General features: G+C 38.8%; 2 protein-coding genes, 1 long non-coding RNA gene and 2 pseudogenes across 11 annotated transcripts in view; 3 read left to right on the plus strand and 2 right to left on the minus strand.

The window, feature by feature from the left end:
- The first annotated feature begins 740 nt into the window (after positions 1 to 740).
- Positions 741 to 2,644, plus strand: LOC148728525 (uncharacterized; annotated as a pseudogene).
- Positions 2,645 to 5,959: 3,315 nt separating this feature from the next.
- Positions 5,960 to 23,578, plus strand: part of LOC111338069 (uncharacterized) — a 28,559-nt gene continuing 10,940 nt past the window's right edge. The window contains exons 1-3 of one of the 9 annotated variants that reach the window (XM_088762873.1): positions 5,960 to 6,244; positions 6,953 to 6,987; positions 11,463 to 11,633. The gene's annotated coding sequence lies outside the window, so the exon portion shown is untranslated. The other 8 variants (XM_088762872.1, XM_022944477.2, XM_088762871.1 and 5 more) reach the window with 8 other exon arrangements.
- On the minus strand, positions 12,119 to 13,817 carry LOC148728526 (uncharacterized). The gene is made up of 3 exons (XR_016002388.1): positions 13,690 to 13,817; positions 13,000 to 13,267; positions 12,119 to 12,296 (listed from the first exon to the last, which is right to left on the minus strand). It is a non-coding gene; the product is annotated as an uncharacterized LOC148728526 (long non-coding RNA).
- On the plus strand, positions 18,758 to 22,565 carry LOC148728527 (uncharacterized; annotated as a pseudogene).
- Positions 19,832 to 21,635, minus strand: LOC148728528 (uncharacterized). Its single transcript, XM_088724974.1, has 2 exons — positions 21,462 to 21,635; positions 19,832 to 20,425 (listed from the first exon to the last, which is right to left on the minus strand). Exons 1-2 carry the CDS (start codon positions 21,633 to 21,635, stop codon positions 19,832 to 19,834), a joined length of 768 nt encoding a protein of 255 aa, XP_088581100.1.

Raw genomic sequence — 23,578 nt, forward strand, 5'->3', positions numbered from 1 at the left:
AGCTAGTGTACCCATTGCAACCCACTTACTGAATTCATCATGCGTACGCTCTGCCAGCTTAAAATTTTTGGCCTCACGGAAAGGTACCCCACCCATGGAAACCGTAACCCCATGAAATTCTCAGACATGCGCAGATTACATTACTTTGTAGCACTGCCTGAGAAAAGGAACGCGGGCTCGTGCCGTGAGTTGTTTACATCAAAGTTACAGATTTTTGTTAATTAATCGCCGGCCGACTCGCCGACGATGAGACCTGATGGCACGTAAAAGAGCTCACGGCGGCCAGTTTTCTTGCAAAAATCAGCCACCAGTCAAAAAGAAGCCGAGAAAATATGTGAATTGTTCCGAAGAAATAAAAAAAAGCAGCATTGCAGTGCAAGTGGGTAGCTTTTTAAGTGAAGAAAAACTCGATCGACTCGAGAGAGTGTGTAAGGGTTTGAGGTCCGAAAACGCCAATCTAAAAGGAACAGTCAAAACCCTAAGACGCAGTCTAGGTAAGTGTTTTTAAGGAGGGAATGGAAATACAAACACTTGCAAATGTCTACGAATACTACTGCAGATTGTCTGAGCCACCAATTACGGTGACTGATTTTCATTCCCATTCTGAATTTTCGCCGGTTGCAACTTGCGCGATCGTAGTTGACCCCACTCTTAAATGGTTTTAATCATAAACCGATAACACTCCCACCAAAAAGAAGTCGAAAAAAAAACCTCTCAAATGTTAAGTTAGAGTAGTCGATATGGCCGCATGGTCAGTAATAAAATGTACAGGCAAGTTAACTTTTCGGCCAGCAAATCATAACGACGCGTATCTTTAAGTGTCATACAGTATCGAGAGTTTCTAAACATACCTCATTGATAAGGATTTCTAGTCGGATATTTTTACTTTGCATTCTTTGTTTCCATACTCTATCATGTGAAATCCGTGAGTTACATTTGACTAATTTCAATTGTCACCTCTTCATAATTTCAGTATTTGTAAAAGAAAGGAACATCCAATTGAAAAAGGGCGTGTTGAGGCTCCAAATTCAACTCAAAAAGTGTCAAAACAAACTTACGTCTACTGAAAAAAAAGAAAAACAAGTCAGCAACAAGTTAAGAGGGACAAGATCTGCTTCCTCAAAACTGAAAAAGAAATTGCAGGGGAACAATGAGTTTGTCAAAAAGGGATATTCTCTTGTGGAGACATTTGCACATGGTAACAATGGATACAACCAAAGAACTTTGATGTTTTTGGCTTGTGTCAGATACATGCAACATGCATCTTTGTTATCTTATCAAAAGACACCTGTAGCATTACATCTGATTTTCAATATTTTGTTTGATTGTAGCCCCCCCACAAACTTTGTTGTCTCCCCAAGTACACTTTCTGACTGGAATGTTCTCTTAGGTGAAGTAGACAAACTAATTTTACGCAAGTGCTTCTCAAACTCCAAGTATGATTTTCATCTCTGGAGCGATGACTCCCACAAAGGAGGAGAAGAGAGGCACATAGTGGGTGTTCACACCTGGTGCCCTAGAGAGAGCAAGCCCGAGCTTATGCCCTAGCAAACAGCCTTACAGCAAGCGGGTCTGGAAAACACCAGTCTGATGTGGATTATCATGTTGTGAAAAATGAATATGGCATCACCAATGTTTCGGGGTTGGTTGGGGACAATGCCTCTACCCAAAAGGGAAAAGTAAATGGTCTCTTAGCAAACAACACCAAAATTTTTGGAAAAGAAATGTTCTTTGTAGGATGTTACCCACATGTACTAAACATCATGCTGAGAGAATGTGCCAGGCTGGGTTTGGAGCAAAGGGTGACATGAGTAACCCCCATGTTTTACAATTGCTATATAAAATATCTTGGCTCCATCATGAGCGTCCAAGCCAATACAAAGTTATGTATGTTTCTCTAGGTATTCTGAGTAAAGAGCCACCCCTTCCTCAGACATTCATTGACACAAGGTGGACATATTATCATGAGACTCTCCAGTGGTATCTTAAGTATGGAAAAGCTTGTCTACAGCTTGCTGAGCGTCTCCTTCAAAGATTGCCAAAATCAGATAGCCACCACACTATTTGGCAAGATGTCATTAAGATGAGCTCAATTCCTATGATTCAAGTTGAAATCAAGTTTTTGTTTGAATTCCTTGACAAGTTCATCATTCCATCTCTGAATGCATCCCAAGCTAGTGATGCAGAACTTAGTTTTTCCAGTGGTTACCTTGCACGGTTATGGCCAGCAACTGTTTTGAAGCACCATGAAACTTTAAGTGAAATGTTAAAGTCTCCATCAGAACATTTTCCTGTAACATCACAACAGGTAAAGATGTCATTGAAAGACCCAGCAGCTATTGACCATTTTCACAAACAAGTGCAGAGGCCAATGTTACAAGAAGCACTTAAAGTAATCAAAGATCATGGAGCAGAGTGGTTAACTTTTCCTAAGTTGTTTGGAATGGGAGCTGAACAGAGATACCAAAGTCATTTCTGGCATTCGGTTTTAAAGCTTCTTGGAGTTCCAGTCAGATCTGAAAATCAAAAAGAAAAGTCTGAGAACATTCCCTTTCATGTTCATGGACAGAACATTCTCACATTGGTCTCTAAGGACAGAGTTGGATTAATTAAATGGGCCACTCTTTAGAAATTAAAGGAACCCCAATTGCTATGTGAGATCAAAGAAATGGCCTTATCACAACAGAGCTCACTCATAAGTAAAGAAGCCACTCCAAACCTGTTTGAGTTCTACGCCAAGCACATTTCAGTCTTCCAGTTAACAATGTTCTTGCAGAAAGACAGTTCAACCTTTCACAACTGTATCTTAATGATAACATGTTAGAGTTATCAAAACAGGCTTCAATCACATTTGTTGAGAACATTCTGCACAGTGGAAAAACCAACACCAGGACCACTTAAGCCGCACGTGAAGTTCATAAAGAAAGAATGAAAGAATATGCCCAAATGCTCACCACAGACCTTTTGCAAGAGGCAAGAAAGAACTTAAACAAGATTGGAGAAAACAGCACACATGGGCCACTTACAGCAAAGGATGTTTACCCTAAAGCTTGGATAGAAAAGAAAGTAAACGATGACTTACCGGATATGATTCAGTCACTAAAAGCTGATGGTCGCAAACTTAAACTTCACTGGAAAGCTTCTGCCAAGGGAACATCTGCACTGGAGGGACAAAGGTCATTCAGCCCAACAGTAATTGAGGGAGTTACCAGTACACCTGATGGACAAGTTCCAAGACTCATGCAGCTAGCAGCGCTAAAGGTGTGGAACTATGGGGAGGAGCTACCAATTTATGATCTACCAAGAGAATGCCAGTTGTGTTTACAAAACCTTCCAAATGTCTTCCAACCTCCAACTACTTTTCTTTCCAGGTCCCACATGACTGTACATATTACGCCATTGCCTACACATGAAGAATAAAGTAGTCATGGGGGTGGCTCAGTAATTTTTAAACATTTTAGATTTGTACATAACCACTGATTTCACTGACCAACACTGCATGAAGTAAATGTATCTCAACATGAATGCAATTTTACTCACAGAGACACATCTAAAAATTAATAAATGTTTCAATGCAACATGTTAGAACTAACGTGATAAAAGCATGTTGTATATGCCACTTTAGTTAAGTGAACAGAGGTCAATATCAGTTTTAGTGTATGAAGCATGTTAGCTTTGCAATATTGTTACTGGTTTTGCAGGGTATAAGTAAAGTGCATGGAGCCAAAGCTGAGACATGCATGTATTTAATCATGTTGTATTGGATCTTGAATTAAATGAATTGAACATTACATTCAAAATGAACAGTAGGTAAATGAAGCTGTAATATATCTGATTTTAAATTGTTATGCATAACTGTAGCTTAGTAGAATATTAAACAAACATTGAAATGCTGTCACTTCACTACAGCAGTTTAAGACCATAATAAATGTAATATTTAATTACATGTAGATTATATCATTATAATGTTGCACATGTATGAAATGCTGTCACTTCACTACAGCAGTTTAAGACCATAATAAATGTAATATTTAATTACATGTAGATTATATCATTATAATGTTGCACATGTATAGTTAAACATATCATTAGCAGTAGATAACTTTTAATGTGATAAGTACATGACTTGTGTATAGGTTTTCTTGTACATTAACTGAATCATTTTGTACAGGAAGGGCAAAGCTAAGTGATGCAGCCAATGTTCTGTTACATACAGTTAGTGTACAATGCATAACAGTAATAAATTAGATTTAAACACTGGAACTGTTAAAAATGTGCCAAATTCTTTATCCTGTCTTTCCTTATTCCGTGTAAAAGATAAGTAGTACAAATCTGACCCGTAATGAATCCTCTCTCCCCTTTAAACGTTTTTCTTCCCCTATTAAATATCTACAACGATGGAATTTTTTTTCACATACAGGCAACTTGTCATAGCCTCTAAATCTAGACCAACACAAATATGAATATGCAGTGTGGTCGAAAAAGAATCAGTGTATTGGTCGATCGGGCACATTCAAAGCGCCCAAAAGAAATAAGCATTGATTTAAAGTGCACCTATACCCAAAAAATTTTTTTCGCTTAACGAAATAAGCTTATTTTTTGGAGTATTTCTCTGCAAAAATTTCTTAATTTGCTCAAATCTTCAATTTTCTGTGCCCAGTCAAAATACGGAAAATCGGCCGCCATCTTGCCCCACGACCGAGTTTAAAGAGGAATGGCTCTAGCGGGTAATGTGACGTCAAATCGAGAACACGAAAATCTGCATTTCACACATTTTCACTTGTTTGGGAAGGTTGTCGTCGATATTGTCCGAAATATGCCGACTAGGTGTGTTGTATGAAGAATGTACGAAGCGCGATACCCTCTTGCAAATTTCGCGCGTTGCTACATCCTTCTACAACACACTTAGTCGGCATATTTTCGGACAACATCAACTACAACCTTCCCAAACATGTGAAAATGTGTGAAATGCAGACTTTCGTGTTCTCGATTTGACGTCACATTACCCGCTAGAGCCATTCCTCTTTAAACTCGGTCGTGGGGCAAGATGGCGGCCGATTTTCCGTATTTTGACTGGGCACAGAAAATTGAAGATTTGAGCAAATTAAGAAATTTTTGCAGAGAAATACTCCAAAAAATAAGCTTATTTCGTTAAGCGAAAAAAATTTTTGGGTATAGGTGCACTTTAACAATCGCTATCAGTCAAACATCATCAATAGTACCAACGAGTACCCGAGAAGTGATAGATAATTAACTGCTCTTGGTTCCTGTTGACGAATAAACCGGAGTTCACTCTCGATCTCGGGTGGACGATATTGAATGTAAGCTAATCGACCCATTACCACCAACACCCCCAAGATAGGGTCAAGATAACCTAGTTTATAATCTTACCTCGAGCATCGTGCGCTTGCTTTACTCAGTCGATATATTTCATTCCTCGCGTTAAAAAGATGAAAATAACTTTAATACGAACAACAGTGGACTCCAAACCTCAATTTGCCTTGAAACTACGATGCCAATTCTTGAACTTGTCTGTTTCGAAATTCCTAATAATAATAAACACCACGCGCAATGAATGACAAAACAGTACGAAAAAATAGCATTTCTACCACCAAGTCGATGAAAAGAAAAAAAATAAAACGGTAAAATCCTTAACTCCGTTGCAGTCTTCGCGTTTCAAGTATTAAACTACCAGAGACTTTGTGTTTTGATAAGATATTCTACGTTAAAGTTTTAAAAGCGCAGAGGGGAGAAGTAAACACAACATGGGACGTCATCTGCGCATGTCTGAAATTTTCCTTAACTCCCTTGCGTACGCTGTTCCGTGAGGCATAAATTTGCAAAACAATCTATCTTGCCCGAGTCATCCTAACTCCTTGTAAGCATGATGTTGTTTTGATGATAAAGCTGTTGCCAAGCTCAACAGACGGCACAAATTGCTGACCTATTGTCAAAAAAATAGGCTTGAATCTCGTCGTTAAATCCGTTTCCTCATTTCGGTTGGTGTAATTTTTAGCTTAATTTTTTCTTTAGCGCTGCAAAGGGGATAATTTTCTTTTTTTAAGACGTTTTAACAATCTATACCTTTACCGAATTTTGAGTTTTATTCGTAACTTCTCTGGTTTACAATCTTTAACCAATTTGAATATTTTGAGTCAAAGGTATAAACATCAGGGCATCAAGGGGTGAGAAATTATGACAGTTTAATTTCTCAGTTGAGGCCTAATTTCAACGTAAAGGACAGGTGAGAAGAGATGGTAAGGTGAAGAAAAAAAAAACCCGATAATTACTTTGAGTTTTTCAGAAAGATTTCAGTCATTTTCAAGTCATTAATCAAGGTGAAAAATATAGCTAAATTTACGAAACGGACTGAATTTGGATTTATTTGATAACTGAAATGCAATAACTGAGAAACTGAGTTAATGGGTTCAACCTTAATCTAATTAAACGCTTCCAAACAAAAACTGACGTGGCTTAACGACGCCTGTCAATTAACTGTCAGAGAAGAGACAAACCGAAATAAAACGATAGGTGTATTTTCTTGTGGTAAATAATTCTTATTACAATGACAGCTACAACAAATTTGCTGGAGGGAATTTTCGCTCCAACCTTGCAGAACGTGTTTGTCATCAAAACCTGTTTTGTGGAATTAAAAAGTAATTTCAAGTTACGTTCCTAACTCTGGAAAACTGAACATTTACAGTGTTTGTTAAAGAATACGCCGGCGCTTTGTGTACATCGCCTCGAAAGCCAAAACGACTTTTATCTACTTGATAACGAGGCTTTAATTAGGGGACCAAAAAGTATGCCTCAAGCCGAGGCTCTTTAGAAATAAAGGAAGACTCGAACACCGACTTGATTAAAACCTCGTTACCAAGTCTAAAGACAGTTGATATTTTGGTTTTTGCATCCTAGGTAACTAAAAAACCTAACATACGAATTCGTTTTTCAGATACTTAAAAGCTTCCTTCATCTCCAGGGCGAAAGGTAAGACTAACAAATAGATCATGAACGAGGGAAACTTTTTTATGCTAGCTTAACCTTCAATATCAGTTTCTTATTTACTCGGAAACGATTCTACAAAATCGCCGTAGGTTGATGTACATAAGCTGAGATCCATCCGGTGTTTCAATGGTAAAAGCTTTCAAATTATTGTATTAAAGGAATATTTAGCTAGGATGATGCATATTATAGATGTTATCCTAAAAATACCTACTCTAAATTTTCTTTGACATTAATATTTATCTATATGAGAATGTAAAGATTGATTTAAGAAAGTGAAATGTCCATTTCAACCCAGATGAAAACCTTTACTATGGATTAAGACTTTACCAATCTAAATTAATTTCTCTGTTAGCGCGCAGTACCAAAGACTTTTCAGGCGAAGGTCATCGCAAAGAACCATCTTCAAGGGGATTTTATAGACGTCTTTATTAGCGTTGGTGATTTTAAGACCATCTGCCTTTTCAGCTTTTTCCGTTAAAGGGCTGATTACTTTCTTCGACGCAGCGGGTGCTCCCCAACTTTTATTTTTTACCAACTATGAAACAGAATATACTTCCTTTTTTTAAAGAGATTTTGTACTGATCGAGATCGCTTTAAGAAATTACCATGTCCCGGGCCTTACTTTCTGCTTCAAGTTGTATTTTTTGGTTAATTGTTTCCAGTCGTTCAATAGGGATAGAGAATCTCCTTGCGAATTATCATTGAAATGACCAACTTTCAATAAATATCTACTTTAAAGGAACGACCCAACTAGTTCTAAACAAAATTCAATGAAAAATGTCAGAGTTTTATGGTTTTGATGATGAAAATTTTAGGGAAATCGCAAATGTTTTGCAATAATTTCTTATTCCTGAACATTCTAATATGGAAAACCGGAATTATCCATAATTATCGGCGATGGAAAATAGGAAAAATACCTCTTTCTTGAACTACTGTTTTCTGAATTAAAAACGTTTTGAGGTTTACTTCTGTTACTTCTTTTGAAGATATGTTGTTTGCTTCTGCAACTCCGTAACCAAAGCAACCAGTTGGTGAACAAATATTTGCATAAGTGTATGAGCTGCAACTATTACAATTATTATTAAATGAACACAACTGAATGTTTGAAATGTTGTCAAACTTCTTTGTCAAGGCATTAAATCCAAACTTATCCAAATTATTAGCATGTCATTTTGTAAATTATTAAATGGCAAAGGAAAATTGGAATTATTTTAGCGTAGTGAAGTGTTTCATTTTTTTGGTGTCAAATCTGTTTAATTGCCTATAAAAGACAACGTTAGTAATTTATTAATATTTCATACAATTGAGTTGTGCCGTTTCGAACAAATAATATTTTTCTGAACTGCATTTTTTTTACGTTAGAGTCTAATGTACCGAGGTATGCAAACTTTGAGATCAACATCTTTTCTCAACGTTTAACAATTTCTAATAACGTTACTGAGATAGATTGTACAAATTTTGTTTTGAATTAAGTGAAATTACGGACTTTAAGACGTCAAAAGCCATCCCTTTTGTTCTTGGTATATTCTTGTTTTCTGGATGTGTGAAAAGACATTATTTGCGGAACTGGAGCCCACTCAAAATGCAATATGGAACATGTACCTCCTCTTGTAACCACGGGCTTTATGCGACGAAGTATTTCCAAAAGAATATGTTTGAGAGGTGCTTTATTGTCTTAAAACCCAACCACCTCTTACATTGAGAACGACTGATTGAAGATAGAAACTGTGCTCAAGATGATTTAAATTTCCATTGAAAAGTCACTATAATTTTGTTTAAAGTAAATAAAAAATTCAAATCTTTATTTTCACATTGCGAAAAAAAGAGAATTTAAAGTGAAGTAAAATAAAGTTTGTTCACAGAGACGCTGTCGTCAATCATCCTGCTCAGATTTCAGGTGGCAGTCAGATTTATTTTATTCCGAGCCCTGCCGTCTTATGAAGCTAAGATTGCTCATTCTTATGATGATTTATGGACGTTTTTGGTTCTGATCAAGTAAGGTTTTATGTTATTATATTTCATTGTTCTTGACTGGTAGTTCTAAGAGAACATCGCTCGACAGATGCTTGCCAAAGCAAACCAGCTGCGCCGAAACAAAGTGTCTTCCTCAATCACCCAATCATGTTTCGACTGAAGTGCAAAGTTGCTGCTGACGACAACGGATATGTATTCCATTCAAAACTAATGAAAACCTAGACGATACAAAGAAAACCATTGTTGGTTCTCTCTCAGATAGATGTGTCGTGACTACAATTAGATTCGACAGAGACTTTAGGCTTTTAGTCCTGAAATCCCGCGAATATTGAACCGGAACTTGACTGAGCGTAGGAGCTTTTAAAACATTAAGAGCACCTTTCATCAAAATATTGAGAATGTTTGAAAGTGAAGTTCTGAGTTTTAAGAAAAGGGAAGACGTCAAGCTGATGATCCGTTCTTAAGTGCAGCGAGGACTTTGTCAACCGCTGCTCATTTAGTGATTAAATTAAACATAAAAATTTGCGGTTGTAACCCGCAGTGTTGCTTGCTTATGATGTAAGTAGAAAAGCTAAACTCGAGCACGAAGTTAACACTCGGCAAAAACTCATTCTTGCTTGTCAAAACATCGAAAGATTTCAAAAAAAATTACTCATTAAGAGTTTAAATTAAAAAAAAAAGACTTATTTCGTGACAACAGCGCAATCTCCCGCTTTTGTTAATCGTCGAACCCTAAATGGCTTGCACCGAACTGAGTCCTATGTCTATTAAATATATTTTTTAACGTTCTACCACTTGCACATACAGCTAAAACTACTGGTAACTGACCAATATCGAGTCCTTTTTTTAATGTATTAAAGTCGGCTTTCTCTGAACGGCAGTTCTTGTTCTAGATGATATTATTTAAATGGCGAGAATATTATAACGGCATATGGTATTTCATGGACTAGACTGGCCTGGACTGGACTGGACTGGACTAGTAAAACGCGGACTAGTAAAACGCAGACTAGTAAAACGAGGACTGGTAAAACGCGGACTAGTAAAACGCGGACTAGTAAAACGCGGACTAGTAAAACGCGGACTAGTAAAACGCGGACTAGTAAAACACGGACTAGTAAAACGCGGACTTGTAAAACGCGGACCTAATTTTTTTCATGTTTTTCCGTGTTTGTAAATCGAATAAAACTTAACGGTAACGGACTTAACAACAACAACAACAACAACAAACTATTTCATACGAAGGCGATCACAAGACTTAATGGCGACCCAAATTTAAAAATTTTGTCCATTTGATGTATGCCATTTGATGGTATGCCATTTCGACGGTTTAGTGAGTGACAATCCCTGTTTGACCTTTAAGCTACAAATGGGTTTGACATGTGCCAGATACAAATGATTTTATAAGTTAAGGCTAAGAAAGAATTTTATTCAGCACCAGTTCAAAATCCTAATTTTGTTTCATCGAATCATTCAGCGGTCAGTTGAATAATTTTTTTCGGGTTTTTTCATGTTTGGAAATGGAATAAAACATAACGGTAACGGACATAACAACAAAAAAATTCATACAAAGGAACAAGACTTAATGGCGAGTATAGTTGTATCCAGAAATGAACGTGATTATATTGTGGGTCACAGCAATAAAAACTGCATAACTTTGGAGACGCGAGCCGACAATTTTCGTTTTCTAACGCAACTAAGTTAAGACAATTTTACTTAACTAACAATCCGAGATGCTGCACAAATCTCTGAACAGTTCAACGACATCAATAACAATTAACGGTCTACCTCGAAATAAGAGGTATCATAACTGCTAACAGTGACGGAAAATACAAATCTACAAATGAGATTTATATTATAATTTAACGTAAATGTAATCTGCAGTAACAACCCCAGATGCTACAGCTCAACGGCGTCAATAACAATAAAAGATTCGTAGTTTTCAATCTCATGCTTTCAAATACTCGGGACATGATCGTGACAGACCCCAGTCCAACCAGAACCTTACAGCAAGTCTTTGTACGATCATCTGTTTGTGTTCTTAGAGAAGAAACGGTTGACCCATTTCCGTTTCCTGTAGCAAAATAAGGGACCGTCGCTCAATACATCACGATATGTTATTCACCAGCCGGGAGGTCCGTATTGCGAAAAACTGTGCCTGAGGTCTCGGATACTCAAGACCGAGGGCACAGTTTTTCCCAAAACGGACCGACCTAGGCTGGTGAATAACATTTTCATTTTTTTCTAACACATAAAAAATGATTGCCAAAAGAACCCGAATGATTTAGGGCTACAATTGATAATAATAATAATAATAATAAAGGTTTTTTAGCATTCGAGAAATGAATTGGCTCTTTTATGCTAAAATTACTATACTATTCTAATTACGCTATATCATATAGTTTGCAATAAATCACATTCTAATTAAGAATTCAAATATAAACAAGCTAAAAGGCCTGAGATTCATGTTTCTAATCTCTTTCCAGCGGTATTAAAAAGATATGATGTCACATCACTCTTAAAGGATCGATAGTCTGTGCAGTTCCGCAAATAACTTGGTAATGCATTGAAAATGGCTGCTGAGCTGTCTTGAAAAGTACCATTTTCGATGGGCACCTTTAATCTGACTTTACAGGACGAGCGTAGATTTCTTGCTGGTACGTGTTGTTCGAGTTCTAAGTACTATGGCCAATAGTATAAATATAGTGCTTTGAAAAAGTCAAATTGTAAGTGAATGCAAATATGTGTTTTGGAGTTGTCAGTCTGCTTGCTTGTTTTCTGTAATGGCGTGTGTAAATCAGTTTTTCTTCCACCGAAAAGCTGAAGTCAATGAGACTCTTTCTACCTAGACACAAGGAGATTTAATGCGACTTTTATTCATCGAATTCCTGCGTTTCTGCTGTGAAATTTACGGCGAAAGTGTATTTTAGGATTTTGAACTGGTGCTGAATAAAATTATTTCTTGGCGTAAACTTATAATGCACCTATCAATGGTTTGCCCCAGGATGGGAGGGGGGGCAACCCACAGGAAATTTGACATTTTCAGGTTTCCAAATGTCAATTTCCCCACCCCTTGGGTCTCCATTGTAAGTCAAATTCCCCCCCCTGGGGACCACAGACCTTCATAGTAAGTTAAACGAAATGATAGGCACTCACAACAAGTTTATTGCAGCACTCCTCGAGACAGTAACAGTACTTGTTGAAAAATGGTTCCCACCAAGTTTGTGTATTTTCCTAAATGAAGAAGGCATATTCTAGGTATTTAGCATGGTTAAGTTTTGGTTCGCAATTTCACACACATTCTGTACCGCTGAAAATACCTGTGACATAGAAAGTATCAAAAAATTAGATTATTTGATAAAGCACTCCTTGTCATTGTTTGGTGAGATTTGGCACAGGTTCAAGTCTGGATTTATCCTCTATGCCACGCCTGGAATAGGTCGTATTCCGCTTTCATACAATACAATACAATACAATAACTTTATTTAAAAAGGGAAGCGCAATAACCTATTACAGTTTTCTACCCTACGGCCCTCAAAAATAAGTAAACAAATAGACAAATAAGTATAAAAGATAAAAATATAGATATATATTCACAAAAGGCATTATATAAAGTAGAATAGACTATAAAAACGAAATGAATAATATAAATCAACGAAAGGGGGCAAAACTATAAATGAACACGGACACATACATATGTAAAATTAGATTAAAGACGAAGAGTAGTTACTATGAAAAACAGTGACAATGGATGGAATAGCGGCAAGGTCCACAATTGACCAGATTTTCATTTAATTTAACATTTGGATTATACTAGCAAATCTATAAACACAGAGAATAGGGCGGCATCCCTTGAAGACAGTACAGGTAAGTAGGAATTAGATTTTGATCTAAATGAGCTCTTGTGCGAATATTTCTTCTCAAAGCTGAAGGAAAAATACCTTCTGTTATTAGAACTTTTAAGACAGAGCACTGATGGGCATAAAAAATAACATTTTTGCAAAGCAACACGTCACTCCATACCTTTCGTTCAGCCATCCCTCGCACAAATGACCTCTGGGTATTTTCCAAGATGGCGGACCACTCACTCATTCCCAGGTCCTCTCCACTTTTCAAGATGACTGCCGAGTCAAATTTCCCACCCTGGGGACCGTTGTGGATGTCAAAATCCCACCCACTTGCGCTTTACGACGTCTAATTCCCGTGGGTTGCCCGGTCCCCCATCCTGGGGCAAACCATTGATAGGTGCATAAAATCGTCTGTATCTGGCGCATGTCAAACCCATTTGTAGCTTAAAGGTCAAACAGGGATTGTCACTCACTAAACCGTCGAAATGAATTGGTATAACATCAAATGGACAAAATTTTTAAAATTGACTCGACATTAAGTCTTGTGATCGCCTTCGTATAAATTGTTTTTTTTGTTGTTGTTAAGTCCGTTACCATCCGATTTACAAACATGGAAAAACATGAAAAAAATTAGGTCCTTGTTTTACAAGTCCGTATTTTACTAGTCCACGTTTTACTTGTCCGCGTTTTACTAGTCCAGTCCAGTCCAGTCGGCGAAATACCATATGCCTATTATTACAACCTATGCTTTTAAAAATAAGTTGTTTAATGAGTATAAAATGCTGCATTGAAAGAAGGGGTTAGGGTTTATCATTTGATACCGTGGGAATTAATATTACAAAAGCATTTCGGAGCGAAATCATACCATTTATTCCTTGAACAGACAGCTGCGGATTGAAAAGTTTTCAAAAGCCATTGCCGAGGACACGTGCATTGGTTATATTTACTCTGATCTGTCAGAAGTGCAGGTGATCAAATAAGGTATACATTCACGTTCGCTTTGATATTAGTAGGAGCTGTGCAAAAGCGCTGACGATTCGCCGTGTTCAGTAACTGCACGAAACTCGCTCTAATCTGACATAACTCTCTCCCTTGTCGCTACCGAGGAAAGTCAACGTATTTCCACAGGCAAGTAGGTTTTTTTTTCCATCAATTATGTGCTGTCAATCCAAAGATAAGTTGCTTCCTTTCCGGTCTAGAATATTTTAAAGAAAAGCAATTTCGTAGAGGATTTGTTCGTCACTTTGGTAATTCCCTTAAAGTAGGATTTTTTAGGAAGACAGTAGGTTCGTAGTTTTACGACCTTTCGAAGTAAATCAAAGACAGAAACGATTACATAGTGGCGATTGTGGAGAGGAAGGTTGTGTTTGAACTATTGAACTATGAAGACGGCCGAGTTCTTGTCTAGTGCAAATAAACATTCTTTCCAGTAGGAAAAAAAATGATTTAAGTGAACTAGTAAATTCCTTATCTCCGTTAAGTTAGCTCAGAAATCAGGATAAAAAAACGAAAAAGCATTTGCGAATTTTAGCTTTTGAAAGTCACTTTCATTTCATACATTATAATCGAATCGCTCAATATTCCATAGGGCCAAAGTTGTTGAAGCGTGTTTGTTTTACTGCTGGAGAATTGGGTTAAGTTCAAAGAAACTAACAGTTTGGCAACAGGGATATCTGCAGTTCCAAATATACGATTATTTCTCAGTTGTCGTTATTTGCATTAGGTCTATTTGCCATAGAAAACTAGATCTTCCATGATACGATCTAAAATATAAAGTGAATGTTTGATGATAGAAGAAAACGCCCCATGATAGTCATGAACGATTTTGAGTTTTAACCGACAAATTTAACTCGGTAAAGGCCAATCAACCGTGGAAGAGTTTAGTTTTCATTCCTTGATTCACGAGAAGGAACTCTTCAGTTCCAAAACGCAATTACCCTGTTTTGTTGAAACCATGGTAACAACGTTTATCAAGAAATTGATTCAGCTTAGAAATTTCGTCGTTTTGGCAAAGCTATAAATTTCTTATTGACTTTTTCGAGACTCGTAGATCTTCTGAATCGCAAAAAAAGATCATAACATAAAGTATTTCATCAAACACTCGAAACTGACCGCATTTTCGACAGATCTTTTACGAATTTGATCTAACCATTTTCACGCATTTCATTTGGCGTCTAATCATATCCTATTAAAGTGCTGCAAATTTTACAGATTCCCGTTAGAATTATTTCTTATCTTGTTCAAGGCTTTCTAATTTTGTAGCACCGTAATTTCCGAATTTAAGCACCATCTGGCAGAATGCAAATTCTACTCAGGTAGTTATTGATCAGTAGGGTCTTGAAAACTTCCGGCTCTCGTCGCAACGACGGTTAGCTTAATTTTCAGATTCGTTAATAATTTATTTTTTAATTTTCGACAGATCTTTTACGAATTTGATCTAACCATTTTCACGCATTTCATTTGGCGTCTAATCATATCCTATTAAAGTGCTGCAAATTTTACAGATTCCCGTTAGAATTATTTCTTATCTTGTTCAAGGCTTTCTAATTTTGCTTAACCATTTTTTTAAGCGGATGATGCAGTTTTGATCATGGCTTGAGATGCAGCCTGCATCAGGTCTTGAATCGATTTACTAGCGATTTGCCCGATTCCAATCAAGTAGCCCTGCTCAAGTAGCATCGTAATTTCCGAATTTAAGCACCTTCTGGCAGAATGCAAATTCTACTCAGGTAGTTATTGATCAGTAGGGTCTTGAAAACTTCCGGCTCTCGTCGCAACGACGGTTAGCTTAATTTTCAGATTCGTTAATAATTTATTTTTTAATTTTCGACAGATCTTTTACGAATTTGATCTAACCATTTTCACGCATTTCATTTGGCGTCTAATCATATCCTATTAAAGTGCTGCAAATTTTACAGATTCCCGTTAGAATTATTTCTTATCTTGTTCAAGGCTTTCTAATTTTGTAGCACCGTAATTTCCGAATTTAAGCACCATCTGGCAGAATGCAAATTCTACTCAGGTAGTTATTGATCAGTAGGGTCTTGAAAACTTCCGGCTCTCGTCGCAACGACGGTTAGCTTAATTTTCAGATTCGTTAATAATTTATTTTTTAATGGGTTGCTTTTGACAACTCCCGGTTAATCATGCAAGCTTTTCACAAGGTTTCGAAAGACGTAAACTGTAGTTGGTTTGTTCCTTTTCGGTCAGTGGAACCATACCATGCAAATCATCAGTTAACTTAACAGGGACAGCGCTGCGTTCTTGAAGCACTTAACGATTCTGTCATGTAGGCATTAAATTTTCGGCGGGTATGACAAGCTGACGCAAAATTAAAACCAGTCAAATGATAAACTGCATTAAAAGTATCATAACAACATCAAAATAGGTTCTCTGTATTTGCCAACCTTTCGAAGTTTAATGTTGTCAGCTGATATATGGGAATTTTTTCGAATTAAAAAAATTAAAAATTCAGCCATTTGTTTGACAGGGTTCCATGTGTTTAATATACGCTTTTTCTTTTTAAAAAAGAAAATTCTATAAGGTAACGACCAGCAATTTGAGATCATTATGTCGTCGATTGAGGATATCAGTTCTGTTGATTAAGATTAGCATGCATGACATACTTACACGGACCATGAACCCTTTCACCACGGGAATAACATTTCCCTTCCACTTGGGTTGACCAGATGTGAGCCAAGATGTTTGGTAGGACACTCAAGTCACTCCTATGGTTTGTCTCCTTTAAAATGTCAAGATAACCTGAAAATGCGCCTGCGATAACAAGATATTGACCAGCATTCCATCCACCTATGGTGAGGGCGAGTTATTTCTCTATTCATTCATGCTATGATACGCTGGGGAAATAGGAAGCTCTAGGATTGAGAATGGAGATCTTTCCTGAGTTTAAGGAGTAATAAAGGTGCCGCAAGCCCCTTTTAAGGATTTTTTTTGCTCGGAAGGTTGATGGACTCTCTTTTATGAACCCGTAACTACGGTCGTAAATTGTTGTATTCGTTCAGTTTATTGATCTACCGAAAAATATCTCTGCTAAATAACACGTGTCATGAAATATATACAAGTAATTTGATCATAATGTAAAACCGGAAAATCAAGATGAAATCATATACGATCTGTACAAACAAAACAAAACTCGCGAATAAATGTTACATAACAATCGTGACGCGTGACTGTTCGCGACACTCCCCCTAGTTGTTCACCTATGTGAATCAACTACACGCATTGACATATTAAACCGATAAACGATCTGACTTGTAAAGTTCAGAGTTCAAATTTCGAGCTATTTACACGATCCTTGAAATAGTTTAATAATTGTCCACTATGGTTTTACTTCTGTTGGAATAAGGTGCTGAATCGGTCGTCTTAAACGTTAATTGGAATTAGAACTCGTTCCACGCGGTACGGTAACTATTGCCGCTCGCACAATTCCGTCACGTTCAGGCAACAGTTCTTCTACCTTAGCCAATTAAGTATTCGTTCCTCCAACCACGCGTAAACTCTTAGTCAAAGAATTGTACGTGCTCATGGTCTCGTAATGCTGACTGTTGGGATTCATTGTGATTCGTCGGCCATAAATTAAGTCTGACGGGGTTAACGGCTACGAAACTGACTCTTCGTCATCATAAACGTAAGTAAGTAGTCTGGCGTTGATCACTGCTTCTACTTCGGTTGATAAGGTGCTCATTTCGTCGTAACTCATAGTATACCGTCCGATAACTTTCTTGATCGGTGACTTGATACTTCCAACGAGTCTTTCCCAATAGCCTTCCCTCCAAGGCGCTTTTTCCACGATAAAATTCCAAGTAATCCGTTGGTCAGTTAAGTTTCTGCATACTTCTGGTGATCAAGCGATCTTTCGAATTTCCTTGCTGGAAGAATGAAACGTTTTGCGTTGTCAGATTGTATCGTTGCTGGTAATCCTCTTCTACTGGTGAATCTGCGGAAAGCTAATAGGAAATGTTGCACATTCAGTCCTCGTGTCAATTCCAGATGAACGGCCCGAGTTGACGCGCATGTAAATAGGCACACATAAAAATTATTGGAATTAGAGCCACTCTCTTGTGAACTTCTACGATCTTCTTTGACGTACAATGGTCCGGCGATATCCAACCCTATGTGCGTAGAAGGGGGATCGTCGGAAACTCGATTACTCGGTAAGTAGGTAAATTGTGAGGGCTTGCATGGTGATGCTTCGTACCTGCGGCAAACTACACAATGACGAATAACTCTCTTTACTGTTTCGCGTCCATGCAAAACCCAGTATCGCTCCCTCTAGGCTATCAATGTAGCGTTGATTCCTGAGTGCTTGACCAGATCGTGTTTTTGTTTGATTAAAAGCTTAACGAAGGCGTGCTTAGCCGGCAAAAGAATTGGAGACTTGCTAGAAGTAGGTAGTGGAGCGTTCGAGATTCTTCCTTTGCATCTGATTGTTCGGTCTTCCCCGAGAAATAATCCGAACTGAGCTACTCGAATAGGAGGCGTGGATTTGGAGTTTTTCTTATTAAGAAGAGAAAGTTCGTCGACGAAGGAATTCGCTTGTACCGATTTAATCCATAGGGTTTCAGATTTCTTCAATTCGTCTGCTGTTAATTCGTTGCTTAAATTTCCTTGACTCTGTCTTCGCATCCCTTTCTTGAGGGTGTCAACGAATCTGATCACATACGCTGTAACTCGAAGCAATTATGTGATGTTGCCGTAACGCTCAATATCCATTATCTTGTCAATTCCACGGTCGAGTGATTCGCTGGTTCCTGTTTTAACCATTGAATGCGTAATGACCTTTTCAGTCTTGATTGCTTCTCACTGAATTTCTTTTTCCTCGGTTTGTGCTGGTTGAGACATTCCTGGCCACTGGCTGACGGGATTTAGCAAAAAAATTGGACCATTCCACCAAGTGCGACTAGTGGAAAGTTCTTTGGCAGTTATTCCTCGAGAAGGAAGATCGGCGGGGTTAATCTGTCCGGGACAATGTCTCCACGAATCTTTGGGAGTTAAGCGGCGAATCTTGTGAACTTGTTGGCCCACGTACTGTTTCCACACTCTTTCGTTCTTTATCCAACAAAGCGTTGTCATAGAGTCGGTCCAGAACACTGCGGGAGATTCGATGTCAAGGGACCTGAGTTTGTTTACGAGACAGGTTAAGATCAGCCCTCCCAACAATTCCAGGCGAGGGATTGTATGTCTCTTAATCGGCGCGACTCTCGATTTGGAGGCGACTAGTCGAACTTCAACTTGTCCATCAGAGTAGGTGCTTCGAATATAAACAACGGCGGCGTAAGCACGTTTGGATGCGTCGCTAAAACCATGTAACTGTATGTCCATGGGTTGACGGGCAAAATAACAACGTGGGATGTGATAGCTATCGATGAGGATTAAATCTTGAAGAAACGATTTCTATTTTCGAAGGGATTGTCCTTTCAGTTCAATGTCCCAATTTGTTTTTTCGATACACAGTTTTTGAAATAGGATTTTCATTTCCACTGGCAAAGGTGACAGAAATCCCATGGGGTCGTATATCTTTGCTGTTACTTTGAGAACCGATCTCTTGGTGAGCGGAAGTGAGCTTGCATACTGATACAATTCCGCAAAGCTGAAGATAATTTCGTCGTCGTGAGTATTCCAGTTCATTCAGAAAACCTTCACGAAGATGTCTTCATCGATTGGCGTGTTCGCACTGAGACCTTGAGAGTTTGATTTGGAGTAGGATTCCTCGTCTTCTTTGTTGTCACTTGATGCGCCGATTGACTTTGTCACGCTTTCAGACTCCGCGACTGCTCTTTGTAATTGTAATGAGTTGATTTTCCCCTTTCTGAGATTAAAACCGCCTTCGGCCAACAACTTCTTCGCTCAATAAAAAATGGCGAAAGCCTTTTCGTCGTTGACCTCCCCCATTAACAGATCATCCACGCAGAACGATCGTTCGAGGAGCTTGAACATTTCTGGGTCGCTTTGCTTGTACAAATTGAGATGGTGTTGAATTGTAGCTCTTAAAATAGCGGTGAAGGACGGAGTCCAAATACCAATCGTGTGAACTTGAGATGAATAATCCTCGGGTTCTCTAGGTTTGGGTCGTCGAACCACAAAAATCGAAGGAAATCTCGCTGATCGTCTTGAATTCCAACCATCAGGAAAGCCTTTTCAATGTCCGCTGTAAGACCGACAATGTTCTTTCGGAAGTTAGTTATCATGTTGAAGACGTGCGGTAAGTTGTTTGGACCTGTTTGTAGGCAATCGTTCAATGGCCTTTCTTTCTTAGAAGCCTTTGCTGAACCGTCGTATACGACTCTTACTTTCGTAGTTTCACGGCGATCTTTTCTGACGACTGCCAGATGTGGGAGATAATGGCTTCGAGTCTGGTTGTGGTCGTTCATCAAATCTTCGGGTGGCACTACTTCAACGATTCCAGTTTTCAATTGATCTTGTATGATGTTGTTGTATTCCGACAACAGCGGAGGTTCTCTCCGGAGCCTTTGGTGTAACGATCGTAGTCGAGACTCGCATAACTGATAGCCATTGGAACACGGTAAGCAATCTTCCTTCCATGGCAACTTGACCTCGTACCGATTTCCATTTTGTTTCAGCTTATTTCAAATGATTCGGTTTTGACATCTCCATTAGCTGATGGCTCGCTGATGCCGATCGATTCTGTCTCCTAAAAACTTTTGAGTGTCTGCTAGAACGTCATCTTGACTCGGTTGAAATAGTGAGTTGTGTCCATCGATAATTAAATTCGAGTGCGTGTTGTAGCTTCTGTCAACTGTTTCATTGATTGGGCCAGATAACAACCAACCGAGATCAGCCCTCTTACTGTTTACGGCTATTGGACCTTCATCGCCTCGTTTCATCTCCCCGGTCACAAAGTTCCAATAGTAGTCCGAACCAATCAGTAAATCAATCGAGCTTCCTGACCTGCACAGTTCATCGGCTAATTCCAGGCCATCCAAGTGCGCATAACTCGTATACACTTTCGCGGGTAAAGGCAACAGATAACAGGAAATGTCAGGGCAGAAATTTTAATCGGATCATCGTGTTCTGACCTTCGAAGTTGCAAATTCACCTCGTCGCAACTTTGCCTTTTGAACTTGGACTCACCAAACGTGTTTAGATTGAGCTTTTCGGTGTTCAAACACTTCAGTTGTAACCTGGATCGTAAACTAACAGTGATGTAAGAGCATTGACCGCCATTAGTTAGATTAAGCACTGCGTAAACGGCGAACGTTGAACGTCGAGTAGCCGTTTGTCGTTTGCCGTTCCGTCCACGATGTTCGTCTGTTTAAGCTTCCCGACGACACGGCAGAACAAATGTTCTCGGTCGCCATTCACTGCGACTAGAAATAATGGATACGAAGAAGTAATGCGTTTTCCGCTTGAATTTGAACTCTATTAGCTTTACAAGCAGTTCATATAGAAGTAATATGATAAACGAAGCTTAGCTATAAAAGCAAGCGATCAAAATGTAGAAATAGTCGGTAAAAATGGGCTGCAAATACTCACGTTTTCGCGTTCCCTACAAACGGGAAGAATGTCCTCCTCGAGTAGAAACGGCGGCCGGCAAACAGCAAAGCTAGAAATTTCAGGTCACGTGACCCTCTCTACCGTTCGCGGGAAAAAAAATACGTGGTGCTCCATCTCTCTAATGTCAAATAATACTCTGATTGTAGTCGACTTTGTTCCTTCATTTGTAGCGATCGCCCTGGCTGTTATCAACAATATTTTGTGTTTCGCGTTTGCATTCTCCGAGGTGGTGGTTTCTTTTACACTTCCTGCAATTCTTGTCACATTGTTCCGCATTGTGCCCTTTTCTCAAACACTTAAAACATCTTTTATCACGTTTCAGGATTGTCTTCCGCGCGTTGATGTCGGTTACCTTGTAATATGAATATGCTTGAATCCTCTGATAATTTAAACGGCCCTAAGAAAGATCTAACCAATTTCATGGAACAATTTTGCCTAACTAACGTTATTCACGAGGCTAAGAGAACAACTAATTGTTCAAGCATATTGCTTGACATTGTTCTAACATCACACCCTGAGAGACTGGCAACAAGCGGAAATTTACAAGTTGGGAATAGTGATCACGATTTGATTTTCGTTGTGAAGAAACAAAAGATGCCAAGACCTAAAGCGACTACAATAGATTTTAGATCTATAAAGAATTTGGATCAAAATGCATTTCTCTCTGATTTAAGAGACGTTCCATGGAACAGCTCTTACATCTTTGAAAACATCGACGATATATGGTCGCATAGGTCTGGCCTGTTCAAACAAATCCTCGACGAGCATGCACCTGTGAAACGAATACAGCTTCGCAACAACCAACTGCCGTGGATCAGCCCCGACATTCGAAAGCAGATTCGAACACGAAATCGAATCTACAAGAAGTTTCGCCGTGTACCAACAGATTTGAATTGATCTAAATACAGGAAACAAAGAAACTCAGTCACAGCAACGAAGAGAAGGGCAATAAAGGATTTCTGTGCTGATATGGCCTCAACAACACCATCTATTGGTCTATTCTGTAAAAAGATGAAACCGCTCCTCCCAAATAGCAAATCGAATATCGATGGCTCTGCTGACATCCGCCTTTTGAACAATGGGCAACTAATATCTAATCCAAGCGCTGTCCTAAATGATTTCTTTGCGAGTCCGAGAATATATAGTCTCCCTCGCATCCGTTTTTTTGGATGTCACGCAACGCTCCCCCAAAAGAACGGCTGCTGACAACCGAACTACATTCCTTTCTCATTGTCCTTGCGGTTTGTTCGCGGTCTATTGAACAGACCAATCACATACCAGAAAATCTGAATGACGTACGGTTTCACGCGAAAATGTGGATGTGGCAGATGATCTAGCTATCATGTCGGGAGAATCACTGAAGAAATTTGTCAGTGAGAGCTCAAAATGTTTCACATGTTCATCGTTGTGCCCTGGTAAAGATAGAGTATATACTCTCACAATTTCGTTGAAATTATAGAATCTACGCTTAACATAGACGTCAACTGCTACGCCAACGACACGAACGCTAGATTGATTGAGCGGTTGTTAGAGTTTCAGCGAGCAACTGAGAAAGTAGAAGCTAAAAACTGAACTGAAACTCTTTTTACGCACTACTTCAAGAGGTTACTACAGATTATAAAAGTCAGAATATATAAGAAACAGTAAATTACATCAATAATCAAAACGAAATACAAGACGCCTTTCAATAGAGGCCAAGGGCTAAACGCTTGCTTCGACCTACAGATGGAGATCAGGAGGAAAAAAGCGCGTGCTTGCCGTCAACAAACCGGGCGAAGGCTTCGAGAACACTGCAATTTAGGTCGACCAACGTCTCCTACACTACTTGTACTTCTTCATTTGCCAGTCCGCTGCAAGCTGGAGCGAACCCGATTAGTTCTGTTCGTGGCTTCTTATCACCGGTACAGGAAATCGGCCCGAATTATCGAGTGTTTCCGCACGTTCGTACAACGCAACAACAATAACAATAATATGACCACTTTCATCGGTAACATCGTCAAACACGAGCGGGAGTGCTCGATATATTAACGATTTCCCGGATGCTGTAGGCAGCTTGACAAAAACGTTTTTTTTCTCGACTAAAACTTTTCTAATTGCAAGCTTCTGGTGAGCATTAAGCTCGAAAATTTTGAACTTTGACGACACTTTGCGAAAAGCTCCTTCAAGCACCGCCACTTGTCTTGTGTTTTCCTCATGAGGATCGCGATAGAAAACGATAT

The sequence above is a fragment of the Stylophora pistillata genome, chromosome 6 (genome assembly GCF_964205215.1).
Source record: "Stylophora pistillata chromosome 6, jaStyPist1.2, whole genome shotgun sequence".
NCBI lineage: Eukaryota > Metazoa > Cnidaria > Anthozoa > Scleractinia > Pocilloporidae > Stylophora > Stylophora pistillata.

Excerpts from the sequence above, each read along its gene's own strand:
- LOC148728528 (XM_088724974.1), bottom strand. The coding sequence starts at position 21,635 with ATGCGGAACAATGTGACAAGAATTGCAGGAAGTGTAAAAGAAACCACC. Across the intron at positions 20,426-21,461 it reads TTAGAGAGATGGAGCACCAC|CTGAAACAAAATGGAAATCG; the intron begins GTATTTTTTTTC and ends ATTTGAAATAAG.